General features: G+C 33.1%; 1 protein-coding gene across 3 annotated transcripts in view; it reads left to right on the plus strand.

The window, feature by feature from the left end:
• fliI (FLII actin remodeling protein) overlaps positions 1–15115 on the plus strand; it is a 175271-nt gene that overhangs the window by 29221 nt on the left and 130935 nt on the right. For 2 of the 3 annotated variants that reach the window (XM_085815549.1, XM_085815551.1), the window contains 2 exons: positions 14560–14663; positions 14891–15010. In XM_085815549.1, the coding sequence (XP_085671675.1) occupies positions 14560–14663; positions 14891–15010 (224 nt within the window). Of the gene's footprint in view, positions 1–11676; positions 11828–14559; positions 14664–14890; positions 15011–15115 lie in introns of those variants that run through there. The other variant, XM_085815550.1, reaches the window with a different exon arrangement.

A 15115-nucleotide genomic window follows, 5' to 3' on the forward strand; every position in this document is an offset into this window, starting at 1 on the left:
AAGTTGATAAATTATTATTTAGGAGCGGAGTTTAAGTTAAATGTGTTTGTATTTGTTTTAAAGGTTTTTCAATCTCCAAATTTCTTTTATCAGTTTTTTAGAAATTTGAATCGTTTATTTATTTTATAGGAACTTTCCTCTTTAGCCTGTAAATCAGGGAGAGTGTTTGAAAATATAGTTTATTCCATCTCATCTTGCTGCTTTCAGTGTCAAGTCCACTGTTTGCTTATATATTGCTGTAGTATACTTAAAACGAGGGTTAAAAACTGCACTAGTATCCTTGTGTTTGAAGGAAGAATAATTCCAGCTTGCATGTGAATATAACTCAGTCACGATTTGATGATGATTGTTTGCTGAACTGGTTGATTTTCACGAAAGCATTTTAAACATTAAAAAATTTTTAATAAGTGTATGCTAAATTCAAAAAAATTGTTAGACTGAGAAAATCATTAATTCCAAGTGCATTAAATAAGTTTCATAATTAGTAACAAAATCTTAAATTCTTTTAATTTAAAAAATTAAAAACAAATGCCTTGGGTGAGCACAATCACAAGTTCAGATGCCTGGCAGTTGCCCTATCCTGCGTTGGGATATGAACATAACATTGAAATATGGCTAACATGATGGAAGAGAGGGAAAGGCAGTAGCCATTTCCCAAATCATGAAGTCATCCAAATGAAGATATACCTCCATAGTGTAGTTAGTGGGAACTAAAGTAGCAAATCATATGGTAACCAGGTGAAACAAAAAGGAGAGAAAAATGCATGGGAAAGTCCAACGTCATGAAAAGGATAATCTTGAAATGTTGGTGTAACCACTAGCCAGCGAGGTGTGGCAATCATTCATCTTTTCCAAAAATTTCATTTATTTCATTCATCTTTTTAAAAAATGTAAGAAATTCCAAAATTTGATTTTTACCATTTATATCACTGGTGCTAGTTAAAATTTTAAATGATTTACTGTTATTATAATTAGGATTGTTAACCAACTTGGCAGGTACAGCAGCAGCTGAGTGACAAGTAGTAAGCATTGGTGTTTGGGGTGAGTGTAGCAGCCTCTTTCTTGGCCATATGTCAGCTTATGAGATGCCTGGCTTAACACAGCTGGTATTTTTACTCTGTTTGGGCTTATTTTTAGGGAATTCAACACACTCATTATAGAAGCAATGTGCGGTTCTTGGCAGTTACTGCACTTGGGCTCTTCAAACCTTTCTTTTTGTGCACAATCCATTGTTTTGGGTGGAAAAGAGCATTTCACACAGAGAGCATCAAGGCTGAAAATAACAGTTGTCTGAAGAATAGTGCCATTGTATTAAAAACATATCTTGTTCATATTGAAACAGGTCAGTGTTTTTCAGAAATCAGAGATACAGTTTGGTTTGTCAGTAAATTTTAAACCAAATTGTTTTAGTCTTGCATTCATTTTATAACTATAAATATGACAAAGGATGGATCTAAAAGTGATCCAGGAATACAGTGCTGCAATTTTAATAATGAAAGGACAGTGTGATGTGTTAAAAACTCAAGATCTCTCATGGTATGTCTTAGTGCCATGCATATTTTAAAGAGATGATATAGTGTCAACTGCATATACATAAAAAATATCATTTAATAATGCTGCTTGATCATGTAAAATGTTCTGTCACATATATACACTCCTTTGGTACTTAACCAATTTCTGATATAAATTGTATATATATATATATACTATATATATACAATTTCTGATATAAATTGTATATATATATATATACTATATATATAAATTAATAAAAAGTAAAAAGGTGGTTTGGTGGTTCAAAACCTAATCTAATTGCATGCTGAAAGCAGCAACAAGTGGAGAAATGTGCAAAAACCAGAAGCAGAAAGAAATAAGAATAAGAGATTACCATCTTATTTCATTTTTGTTTTTGTTATGTTCCCCTTTTCTTGCAGTCTGCCACTATGCTTCTGATTTTTGCATATGATTTATTCCAAATTGAATATGGGCTTAATTTTATACATATTATTTATTTTAATTTAATTTCCATTATATATATGTATATAAAAACAATTTTAAAAATAAATAACATAATCATGCCTAGTATTTTCATGCATTAAGGTTGTAAGATTCTATGCTGTGTATTTTTAAGTTAAAGTTGCAGAACCTTAAGAACTGGTAAGCGAATAATCGCTTGAGTTTGTGAGACAGTAAATAAAACTTGAGAATGGTTAAAGACCCTTTATTATTCCAAATTAATTTCACAAAACTCCTCCTTGGAGTGTTACAATAAAGCCTCCACTCAGACTTGAACTCAAAAGCTAAGAAATTAACTTAACTAATCTTAAATAAAAAGATATAGCCAAAGCTATAAAAATTCTAACAGAGTTGGCCCCTTAATGCTGAATAACAGCAAAGCTATCAAGGGCCTAAAGTACGGCCAAGCGTGATAATAGCTTAAGAGAGAATAGCCTTAAAATGTGAATGTGCACTAGTTAGAATTACTGGTTCTCTCTCCCGAAGTTAGTAGAACTTCATGGTTAAATACTTCTCCTCATTTGCATTCAAACGTGATTCTAAAACTATGTTCTGGCTGGAAGTTGTTAAGTTGAAATTCAGGAAGACAGGAAAGGAACTTTAACTCAAAATTTAACTGTTAGATAAATTAACATAATCCTTACAAGGTGCTGAAAAATTATAGGCAAAGACTTAAAGTAAGAAATTTATTGATGTAAAATATAAAAAAATACGATGGCTTTGCTCTACACGAACACGCAACCTTGAATTAACTTTCTGCAATTCAGGATCTTCCCCCCTAGACCAGTACCTTCTAGAATTTGCTAGCCTATTATGTAACCGCTAACATAAATAACAAATGTGTTCCATTTTGCGTCAGAAGAAGCTCGTGTCTCCTCCTGTGCTATACATCTTGCTGCTGCTTGATCTATCTTTCCTTTGTTAGAAATAGTAATGACGCATAAAGTTTAACTTTAGTCGTACTTGGTTTAAACTACTATTGAATATGTGATTTAGAGAATTTCATATGAAGTAAAGCATGATCTATTTTAAAAATTGAATTAAAGCTATGGAATAAAGATGTACCATTAAAAGCTAAATCAACTTGCCTCTTCATTTGGATTAGCCTTACCACTCTGCAAAAACCATGCCTGAACTTTGATGCCGAAATATCACAGTTATTTATTTATTATTATTATTCCATATAAAATTTAGTTATATGTTTATTTAGAAATCATTGTACAATTGTATACTTCCAAAACTTTATAATTATTTGAGAAAAGATCATGATTTATGATAGGATGTAGTTAAAGCCTGTATGCTGTCCTGGATGTTTCTTCATGTCTTTCCTCATACTTCTTGCCTTACTAATCTACTAATGCTTTGCTCACCCGGCCTCTTGTTTTTGAGGGGAGGATGGTGTAAAATATAAAATACGATGGCTTTGCTCTACGCAAACACACAACCTTTAATTAACTTTCTGCAATTCAGGATCCTTCCCCCAGACCAGTACCTTCTAGAATTTGCTAACCTATTATGTAACCGCTACTATAAATAACGAATGCGCATCATTTTGCGTCATAAGAAGCTCGCCTCTTCTCCTGTGCTATACATCTCTCTGCTGCTTGATCTATCTTTCCTTTGTTAGAAATATAGTTATGACGCATAAAGTTTAACTTTAGTCGTACTTGGTTTAAACTACTATTGAATATGTGATTTAGAGAATTTCATACGAAGTAAAACATGGTCTATGTTAAAAATTGAATTAAAGTTGTGGAATAAAGATGTCCATTAAAAGCTAAATCAATTTTTTGGATTAGTCTTACCACTCTGCAAAAACCATGCCTGAACTTTGATGTAGAAATATCATATATATATATGTAGAATCAGAACTTACTGTCCAGGAACATGATGTTTGTAAACTTACTTCTTAGGTGGCTGTCCGGGGGCTAATAAACTAGTCCGATTTATGTAAAACTTGAATATTTAATGAAACATGAATAGTTGCAACAAACTACAAAGTAATTACATACGTAGAAGGAAATAGATGAGATTATTTACAGATGAAGAGAAGGAATCATCTTTTACATTTAAACATCTTTTAATCGCGTCATCGTCTTAATGGCGGAATCGTCTGCCTTCTATCATCGAGAAAGTAAAAGATTTATTCTCACAGCTTGTCGTGTTATCTGATTATAATGAACGATACCATCCCACAACTGCTCGTCCATCCTGATGGAATGCGGCCTCGCATTCTCGTAGCACCACCATCACATCTAGGGATCTGAAAAATAAAATTTAAAAAAAAAAAAAAAAAAAAAAAATTTTTTTTTTAGTTACTATTAAGGGAAAAGTCATCTTAAATGGTTTATTTCAGCCATCTTCCCTTATTATCTTAACATCCTCAGAAATAACGGCGTTAGCTCTTCTTAAATGCTCTTTCAGTGTTCGTTCATCTTGAACAGTCTATCTGAATATATGTATTTCCCAAACACGTCTTCCTTTGATGTTGTCTGGTATAATTCGTCTGGATACGTCTTCTGAATGCGTCTTAGATATCTTCAAGATCCGTCATTCGAATGTGTCTTCTTAAAATCGTCTTTTTTAAGCCGTCTTCCTTCATACATTTCATCCTTACAATACGTTCATTAGTCAAATAGTGAAAAATTAGTCAAATCAGGAAAAATTTATCATCTTGGGAAAAAGTCTAAATCAGGAATCATCAAAATCGTTATTTCATTATCAAAGATTTTCGATTTTTTTCTTGGGTCCTCTGAATCTGCATTTCCGCTTCTTTTTTCTCACCTTCTTTAGTTTCTTTTGTTCCATCTTTGCTTTCTGTATCAGTGTCGTTTTGATCAGGTTTTCTGACTGACTTCTGCTTTTCAATCTCCTCTTCTTCTTCGGTGGTCTCTGTAGTTTCTTCGTCTCCAGTGGCTTCTTTTGCTTCTCTATTGCAAGGTATTTTACTGAAATTGTTCTAGTAGAATTCACATTTGATTCATCATCTTTAGCAACTGACTCTTCTTCGGAAAAATGATTCTCTTCAGAATCTCCTTCTGCAGTGTCATTTCTCCTCGTTGGCTTCGAAGCTAATTGTATTGTGCTTGAGTTTCCTTTTTGCCCTAATACAAATTCATCTTTAATAGCATCATTTTCTTTTACATCAGAATCTGAATCATTCAGGACGTCGTCAAAATTCACAATCAGGGAATCAATGCCACCTGCTTTGATTGTAGATGAAGTGTCCAGTTTGATCACATTCTGTACTGTAACAGGAACTGTTGTTCAGAGGCCGATATTTAGAGTAAAGAAGCCATCGATTTAGGACAACACACTTTATTTACACGAATAATGAATAAAAATATCACACAGGAAATCGTATTGACCATCACACAGCAAGTATCATCTCACCATCTCCCTACGCTCGAAGCTCGAATGACGGATGTGTCGGTAGAAGAGACAGCTGCGCCATCATAATTAATATGCATGCGTATAAGAAAAAATGTTCGCTCGCCTCTACCCAACACACCCCTCCTGCGAGCAACATTTTTTCAATACAAAAATGAAATACAAACAATATATAACACATTACATTAAGAAATTAAGGAAATTACTTTCAATGTATAGATTAATTTTTCTTCACTGACACTCGTAGTAAGAAAATCTGCAATCATATTATCAGTTTGTGAATATTCCAACTTAATAACATTGTCCTTTGTTAAGTCCTTCATAAAATGAAAACATAAGTTCATGTGTTTGGATTTCGTAGAAGATCTGGCACAGTTAATCCACTGGATGGCAGCTTGACTGTCTGTATTCATGACCACTGCACCATTCAAAAATTGTTTGCATTTTAATTCTGATAATAAATTTACAGTCCAAATAATATCCTTACAAATTTCAGAAATAGAAAATAATTCTGCTTCACAAGTAGACAGACTAACACTTCTCTGCTTACGGCATTTCCAAGAAATCAATGAATCACCTAGTAAAATAGTACCCCCACAAAATGACTTACCATTTTCTGCATTTCCCCAACTAGCATCAGCATATGCATTTAAAACTCCAAAATCATTGCTATAGAAAAGTTTTTTATTTTTGTACCTTTTAAATACCTTAATACCCTTTTAGCCAAAAGATAATGCCTTTTTTCTGGTACATGATTAAATTGTGACAAATAAGTTGTTACAAATGATATATCAGGACGTGTTCTATTCGCTAAATATAAAAGTTCCCCAATTAATTCCTGATACAAAATTGCTTCAATTTTTTCATTTGTACATGAAAAACCTTTATCTGCCCCTTTAACGATTGGCGTTTTCACTGCTTTACAATTTTCCAGATTGTGTTTAGTCAATAAAGATTCAATATATTCTGTTTGAGACAAACATATACCATTTTCAAGTTTTTCTATTTGCATTCCTAAAAATTTTGAATTAGTATTTTCATTTAACTCAAATACATTTTTTATTTTAGAAACAATATTTTCAAGCATTTTTTTTATTATTACAGAATACAGATAAATCATCAACATACAAACACAAGATAAAAATGTTTTTGGTATCATTATAAATGAATATACTATTATCAGATGTTAACTGTACCAGCCCAAGTTTTTCTAATTCATTTTTTATTTTTATATACCAATTTCTACCGGATTGAGGCAACCCATAAATACTTTTCTTCAATTTACATACTTTACCTTCTCCAATCAGTTTTTCATAACCAGGTGGAGGAGTCATATACACATCCTTGTTTAAGTCACAGTACAAGTACGCTGTTTTACATCATAAAATTTAACAGTCAAGTTTAATTTAGCTGAAAGTGCAAGCAATAATCTAAAACATTCAATGTTAACTACTGGTGAATATGATTCGGTATAATCCTTATTTTTTATTTGATTAAACCCAGCCACTACTAATCGCGCTTTATATTTTACTTCCCCAGAGTCTCCTTCCTTCAAAGTATACACCCACTTACTTTTTACTAATTTTGTTTTTTCAGGCCTCTCTACTATTTCCCACACTTCGTGTTTATGTAATGAATCTATTTCATTTTCCATTGCGGATTTCCAGTCATACCAATTAGCACTTTGTTTTGCTTCTGAAAAATCATTCGGAACATTACTGATTATACTTGACGCTAGTTGTTTTGATTTCAGCCTCTGGCTAGTTGTTTTGATTTGAGCCTCTCTGATCGTCTTAATGGTATTTCATTTCCATATTTATTACTTTTTTCATAGCTATCAGATGTTTGGACTTTGTTCCCCCTGTCATCACCCCCACTACAACGGCTCATGTCCCGGATTTCGAAATTTGATGAGTCATCATATTCGCTTGCTTGAGTATTTTCCGTAACAACCAATTCGAGGTGTGGTTTTTGATCTAATTCGTTTCCCTTTCTTTCTAATTCTTCAATATCCCAAGTTTCTAAGGTTTTATTTTTTCCCATATAATTACTACCCTTTAAAGATTCGTTAAATTTAACTGATCGTTCTTCAATTATTTTATTACTTGCTATATCATAAATACGATATCCTTTTCTTTCTCTAGCATATCCTAACATTATCCCTCTTTTCCCTGCTATGTCAAATTTGTTTCGCATCACTTTCGGAATGTGAAAGTATGCCACACATCCAAACCTTTTTAGATAGTTTAATTTGGGTTTTTTACCAGTCCAAATTTCTAAAGGATTTTTTTCTTTTCCTTTCCGGGGTGTTAAATTTGATACTTGAGTACTAAAATTAATTGCTTCTGCCCAGAATTTTACCGGAAGCTTACTCTCATGTAGTAATGTCCTAGCTCTTTCTAAAAGAACTCTGTTTGCCTGTTCAGCTTTCCCATTACTCTCACTGTTATATGGAATTGTTTTTTCATGAAAAATACCTGAATTAGCAAGATAATTATCTAATTGTTGATTTACAAATTCTAAACCATTGTCTGTTCTCAAACGTTTAATTCTTTTACCAGTTAAATTTTCATACTTAGCTTTAAATTTACAAAATGCGTCAAACACTTCACTTTTACTTTTAAGAAAATAAGTAAAATACATTCCAGAAAAATCATCCACTAAGATCATAAAATATTTAGACCCACCAATTGATTCAGTTTGAACAGGGCCACATAGATCCGAATGAATTAATTCTAAAATTTCTGTACTCTGATTAATGTCAATATTTGGATGACTTTTTCTAGTTATTTTACTTATGTCACAAGTTTCACACTTAAAATCACTTACACCATTAATATCAATGTATTCTTTCATTTTAATATATTTTGGATTTAAATTTATATTTAATATATTTTGGATTTTAATATATTCATATATTTTGGATTTAAATGGCACAATCTACTATGCCAAAGTTCATAATTATTACCAGTACAATCATTAGCAATGCAAGATTCAGAATTATAATATGGTTCTAAATTAACTTCAAGCCTACCGTTATTCTTAAATGCTTTAAAAAGTAATTCATTACACCTACTAAAAACTAATACAGAATTATTCCTTGATTCAATTTTACATCCTTTATCCATTAAGGCAGTGAGTGACAATAAGTTATTTCTTAAATCAGGAATATAACTAACATTACTAATAGTTAAATTAATAAAACTAGAATTCTTTGTATTTATAGCTTTTGCTTTAACAGTACCAATACCTTCTGAATATATTTTTGAATGTTTACCTGCCTGGTAAATTTCCCTCACCTCTGGTGTAATATTCTGAAACCAAAAGAAGTCTTTTGCCATGTGTACGGTTGCACCACTATCCAGCAACCAAATTTTATCACATTCATCATTTTTTCCACGTGTAAGTTGAAGAGCAAAATCACTTTCATCAGAACGAGATGAAATGTTCACACTCATAGGTTTTCTTTCATTGTTACCTTTGGATAACTCACATTTTGGATTCTTGTTTCTGTAATAGCAGTCCTTCGCGATGTGACCGGGCCGTCGGCAAATGTAACAAATTCTTTGCTTATAGTTTTTATTCCTTCTTGATATGAACGCCTCTGTGTTGTATCCATCAGGTCGTTTCTCATTCGTTGAATTGTGAACGGACTCTTCCTCACGGAGTATTTCGAGTACTTCATCAATTGTTTTTTCACGCTGAGTTTTTACAATTTCCCTAATTCGAGAGAATTTTCCACGAAGTCCACGGACTGTGTAAAACACCAGTTCCCGAGAAGATACATCTAGTCCTAGCAATTGACACTTAGTTGCTATTCCTCTCGCTCTTGCGATATAATCATTAGCCGACTCATGCAACTTCATTTCTAAATTTTTTAACTCATTACCAGCATCTATTTTTCGATCTTCGGCTTGTCCCGTAAATGTTGACTTTATTTTTTCCCAAAGAATTTTTGCATTCTCTTCTGTGGAGAACTGAAGCGCCTGTTGATCCGATAGTGAAAGTTTTATATATGCTACGGCGTCAGCGTTTTTCTCATTCCACAATCTTTCATCTTTCTCGTCTAAATTTTCTGGTTTTACTGTTGAAATTACCGAGTCAAGTCTTTTCAGTGATAAGGCAGCTTTAATTTTTAATGCCCAAATAAAATAGTTCTCTCCAGTTAATTCGGGAACGTTCCACTTCTCCATTTTTAGCTTCCACTATGATAGTTTCGGTTTCGACTTGGTCTCTTATATCCAATTCTTCTTGACAAAACCATGGAGCTGCTACCATTTGTTGTTCAGAGGCCAATATTTAGAGTAAAGAAGCCATCGATTTAGGACAACACACTTTATTTACACGAATAATGAATAAAAATATCACACAGGAAATCGTATTGACCATCACACAGCAAGTATCATCTCACCATCTCCCTACGCTCGAAGCTCGAATGACGGATGTGTCGGTAGAAGAGACAGCTGCGCCATCATAATTAATATGCATGCGTATAAGAAAAAATGTTCGCTCGCCTCTACCCAACAGGAACTATACTAACAGGATCAGTTTCTGGTTTTGGAAGTAAAACACCATAATTAACAACTTTTCAAATACTTCCTCAGAACCATTTCCATTGCAATGAGCATTTTTATGCCCTTCGGAATCACTATCAGATTTTTTATTTTCTGCGATAACGCAAATACAGTCAAAAGTCGTTAATCCGGACTCATCGAGACTTCGGCGATTCCGGATTATCGATTTTTCCGGATTATAGATCATCAGTTTAAATCTCGTTAGATGGCATGCAGAAATTCTAAAATTAAAAATATGAAACCATAATTTATGAAATAAAGAACATTTATGATCTAAAGGGTATCAAAATTTGCAAAAAGAAAAAGCTTAATATTTATTTGTTTACTTTATTAAACATTTCTTTCAATGTAAGTTGTTTAAGTTTTGCTTCGTTTCATGTGATAATACTTTCTCTTTAATTCTATTAAACAGACATAATTTCTTGTTCAGTTACAAAGTTACGCTGTATTGCTGTGTCAAGAACACCGACTAATTTGTCAATCGAAATTTTTTCGTTTTCAATAACCTCTGTCACTTTTCTTCGCTATCGGAAGTGAATTATAATGACGAGGAACTTGTTTTAAATCATATCAAAGACGGAGCATATCGAGATGAAATACTACATTTCGTAAGGAATTATAAGCCAAATAAAATAAAAACATCTGCGCTGAAGATAAGGATAGTGCTGACAGATCAACTTCTAATTCATTATGCGCTCGCCGCGGCGTTCCCCCCGCCGAGCAGCGTGAAACTGATAAACAGATTTCGGATTTCAAACCATACTTTCACTTTAGATCCTTTACATATTAACAAATATATATCGGAAATTCTATTTGATATAATCGAAAGTTTAAGCTTACTTTTATAAAATTGCTCTTACAGTCTGCAAAAAATAATAAGCTGGATCCAATTCGAAAATTAAGGAACATCGCAATCATTAACATTAACTGAAATAGATAATTAGATAATTTTAGCTTATACGTCCATTATACATAAAACGCGCACGCGAAAACGTATTCTGCACTTGCGCATACTCATATGCGCAGTCGTAAAAGGTCTTACGTGCACGCGTAAACGCCTATGCGCATGTGTCAACGCGGCGCATGCACAGAAAGTTTTTAGTTTTGAGGTCCGGATTATAGATCATTCCGAATTATGGGTGTCCGAATTAACGACTTTTGACTGTATTTGATTTAAATAACGAACCATCAATTTGGAATTCACCATCAAATTTTCCAGTAGGCTTAATTTTACCATTACCAAACCCCGTTAACTGTAGATCTGCTGACTTAAGTTCAGAAGAACCTATCTTCTTATGTATATCTTCTCAGATTAACGTTACCTGACTACCAGTATCTATTAAAGCATCAATTTGCGAATTACCCAAATTAACAGTTTTATGCATTCCTTTCTGACAAGTCTGAGTTATTGGAGTAACAGCTTTGGCATCTTGGATATTTTTAGATGATGTTTTCGAACAATCTACGGCTTTGTGTCCAAACAAACTGCATTTAAAACACTTAAATCCTTTACTCTTATTGTTACATGAGTTAGATTTATGACCAATACTTCCACAGTTATAACACCTTGGTTCCTTACTCTTAAGTATAGCACGTGCATTATTTTGTGTTTTAGCACTTGAATAACCCTTATTCTTCGTATCTGGAACACAAATTTTCTCATATATTTTTAATTTCTCTTTGAATTCAGAAATAGTTTTACACCCATACAAAATAATTTTGTTACTAGTCTGATCTGGTATCCCATTGATTACATAATCAAGAATTGATGAATCATCAGCAGAACCGCAACTGGCTATTTCACGCATGGCAATTAAATATTTGGAAAGTGATTCACCAGGTTTTAAGTAAGTGTCGTTTCTGTAACAAATTATGAAGTTGTGCACTGTTTATTTTAGAACCAAATTCATATAAAAGATTTTCTTTTAATTTGTCCCATGATATTATACTTTTCAAAGACTTATACTTTAGCAAAACCAGTAAGCAATTTTTTAGCAAACACAATTTTCTGTAATTCCGATAACTTAAATAATTTAAAAGATTCTTCTAAATCACCAATAAAGGATTCAACTGGATATGTATCAGTGCCATTAAATTCACAAACAGTTTCTAAAATATCATGAAAATATAAGGAAATATTGCTAGGCATTATAATGTTTTCATCCACTGAGTTATTTAAGGGAGGTGATTCTGACCGAACAGAATTAATATCATCATTTTTATCAGAATCATAAACACTTTCGTTTTCAGATAACTCATCATCGTCATCACTTTCGGATTTTAAAAGCTTAAAGTCACAAAGACTATTCAATATTAAATCACAGTTTTTATCAGGATTTGAATCATAATTAAGATGTAACAAATTACACACAGAAATAAAATCATTTGCAGTAAGAGTTTTAAGTAATTTTTGTTTTGTTTCTTCAATATTAAAATCAGATGGAAAACTGCAAAAGTTACGGAATCTAGCTCTATTTTTTCGATCACCCAAAGTTCCAAACACAATTTGATGTAAAAGTTTAATTGACTTAGTAGGCCCAGTCTTTAAAGAATTTGAAATTCTAGGAATAGAATTTAAGGTAGTCATCTTAATTCACAGTATCATAGAACACTATTCTTAGAAGTAACAATGTGGAAATAATCGAAACAAAACTTACTTCTCTTATTTTGTAATATTCATAATGCTTCTTCCTAGGCTCATCCTGGCTGAGCCCCCAAATCTGTAGAATCGGAACTTACTGTCTAGGAATATGATGTTTGTAAACTTACTTCTTAGGTGGCTGTCTAGGGGCTAATAAACTAGTCCGATTTATGTAAAACTTGAGTATTTAATGAAACATGAATAGTTGCAACAAACTACAAAGTAATTACATACGTAGAAGGAAATAGATGAGATTATTTACAGATGAAGAGAAGGAATCATCTTTTACATTTAAACATCTTTTAATTGCGTCATCGTCTTAATGGCGGAATCGTCTGCCTTCTATCATCGAGAAAGTAAAAGATTTATTCTCACAGCTTGTTGCGTTACCGATTATAATGAACGATGCCATCCCACATATATATATATATATAGGTGAATCTGAACAAGTGGGCAAAACTTTATGGGGTGATAGAGGGCTGCTGTATGAACAGTATTTTGTATAGAATGTATTATTGCTGGAACATAAACGGTGATCCACTAGGTGGCATTATAAGTAGTATAAAAGGGTTGATTCTTGCACCCGTGCTGTAAACTTGTCCCAAATGATGGTTTGCCGTGTGCTACAGGAGGAAGGAATGACCCCTCTCATACACAGAAGGTACAAGTATTGTCACCAACAGACTATCAGCTACATGTCATTTTGCATGTTGGTACCTCCATCAGAATGCAGAGCAGCCAAATTTCGGTGCACATGTTCTGTTTAAGGACAAGTGCACTTTTACTCATGAGGTTGTTTTTAATACCCACAACTCATACACATGGTCATATACAAACCTGCATGCCACACATCCTCATTCATTCCAGCGGCGGTTCTCCATAAATATTTGGAGAGGAATCTTCCATGACTATATGGTTGGCCCATGCCTCCTGTCACACTGTCTGGAAGGCAAGTTGTATTACACATTCCTACGAGAGGTGTTGCCGGAGCTGCTGCATCTGATTCCAACAAGAGAATTCAACACAAGAGGTCGAGAATGTGGTTCCAGCATGAGGATCCACCTGCACACTTCAGCTTAGATGCACAGAGCACTTTAGATTCAACTTGGAATAGTCGAGGTGGTCTCGTAGCTTGGACACCAAGATACTGGATCTCTCGTGTTTGGATTATTTCCTGTGGGCCATATGAAAAGCCTAATCTGTGAGTGTCCCATTGAAACTGATGTGGATCTAGCCGCCAGGATTGCTATAATTGCCGACAGTATTCGGAAAATGCTTGATGTCTTTGCAAATGTGCATCAATCCCCATCCCTCTGTGAAGCCTGCATTATAGCTGGCAGAAGCTGCTCTTTTGAGGAATTTCTGTGAGCATGTTCTGTTAATAAAATGTTTTCTAAGGTATCTACTCTCATTCTTGTGTTAATTCTTTAAATGTGACAGTGGAAAACTACCCTTTAACTCTCACTGCTTCTGACCATATATATTCTATAACGAATATTGCTCGTGGGCTGATAGAAGGTATAGATTTTGCCCACTTGTTCAGATTCACCCTGTATATAGGTGATAATGTGGATTGTGATTGGAATTATTTTGATGAATAAAGGGTTTTTGAGGAGGGGCTTGAGGTATTTTTATTGAAATCTTTTCAGGCAAATATGACAGAAATCTTTTGAAACTCATGACACAATAACAGTGAGCCTCTACAATAATGAAGTTATTCATATGTAAAATGAAATTTGTTTATAGGTTCTTAATAGTTCAATCTTAAGTTTAATCTTAAGTTCAATCTTAAGTCTTAATAGTTAATCTTAAGTTTTCAGTGTGTTCATTAGTAGCATTTCCTGTACTTCTGTTGTGTATAGTGCATATTTTAATAACATTTGCAATTAATATGATACATTGGTGTTAATATCTACTAATTGTTTCCTATATATGTAGACAACTTCCTGCTCTTGTTGCATTACAAACTTTACACATGGCCAATACACAAAGAAGTATATCAAACATCCCTTCATCATTAGATGGACTGAATAATTTGCAGGGTAAGTTATCATCAAAATGTGTATTATGTTAATGGTGTATTTAGTATATGCTTAAATTTCCTTCACTGTGAGTGTTTTATTATTATTATTTTAAATAAAAATATCTGTTATGTATTGTAGTGTCCTTTAAATAAAAATTATATTGCATCTGCTTTTATTTTTATCTGAAATGTATATTATTATTTATTTGTGTGTCAAATTTATGCGAATGTGTATTTTTATATTAGATGTGGATTTATCCCAAAATAACTTGCCCCGTGTGCCAGATGCTTTGTATTCCCTTCCAAATCTAAAAAGGCTCAACTTAAGTGAAAACTGCATCATTGATATTTCTTCAGATGTTGGAGGTAAGCACATATTGAGGTACTGTCTTCTTATTAAATCATAAATAAAGTTCTCTTCAAGAATGTTGAAAATTTCAGCAGTTCGTTTTAGAAGCAATTTGCATATCT

This window comes from Stegodyphus dumicola, chromosome 4, assembly GCF_044657685.1.
Source record: "Stegodyphus dumicola isolate Sdum_Otavi_A_Nest chromosome 4, ASM4465768v1".
In the NCBI taxonomy this organism is placed as follows: Eukaryota; Metazoa; Arthropoda; class Arachnida; order Araneae; family Eresidae; genus Stegodyphus; species Stegodyphus dumicola.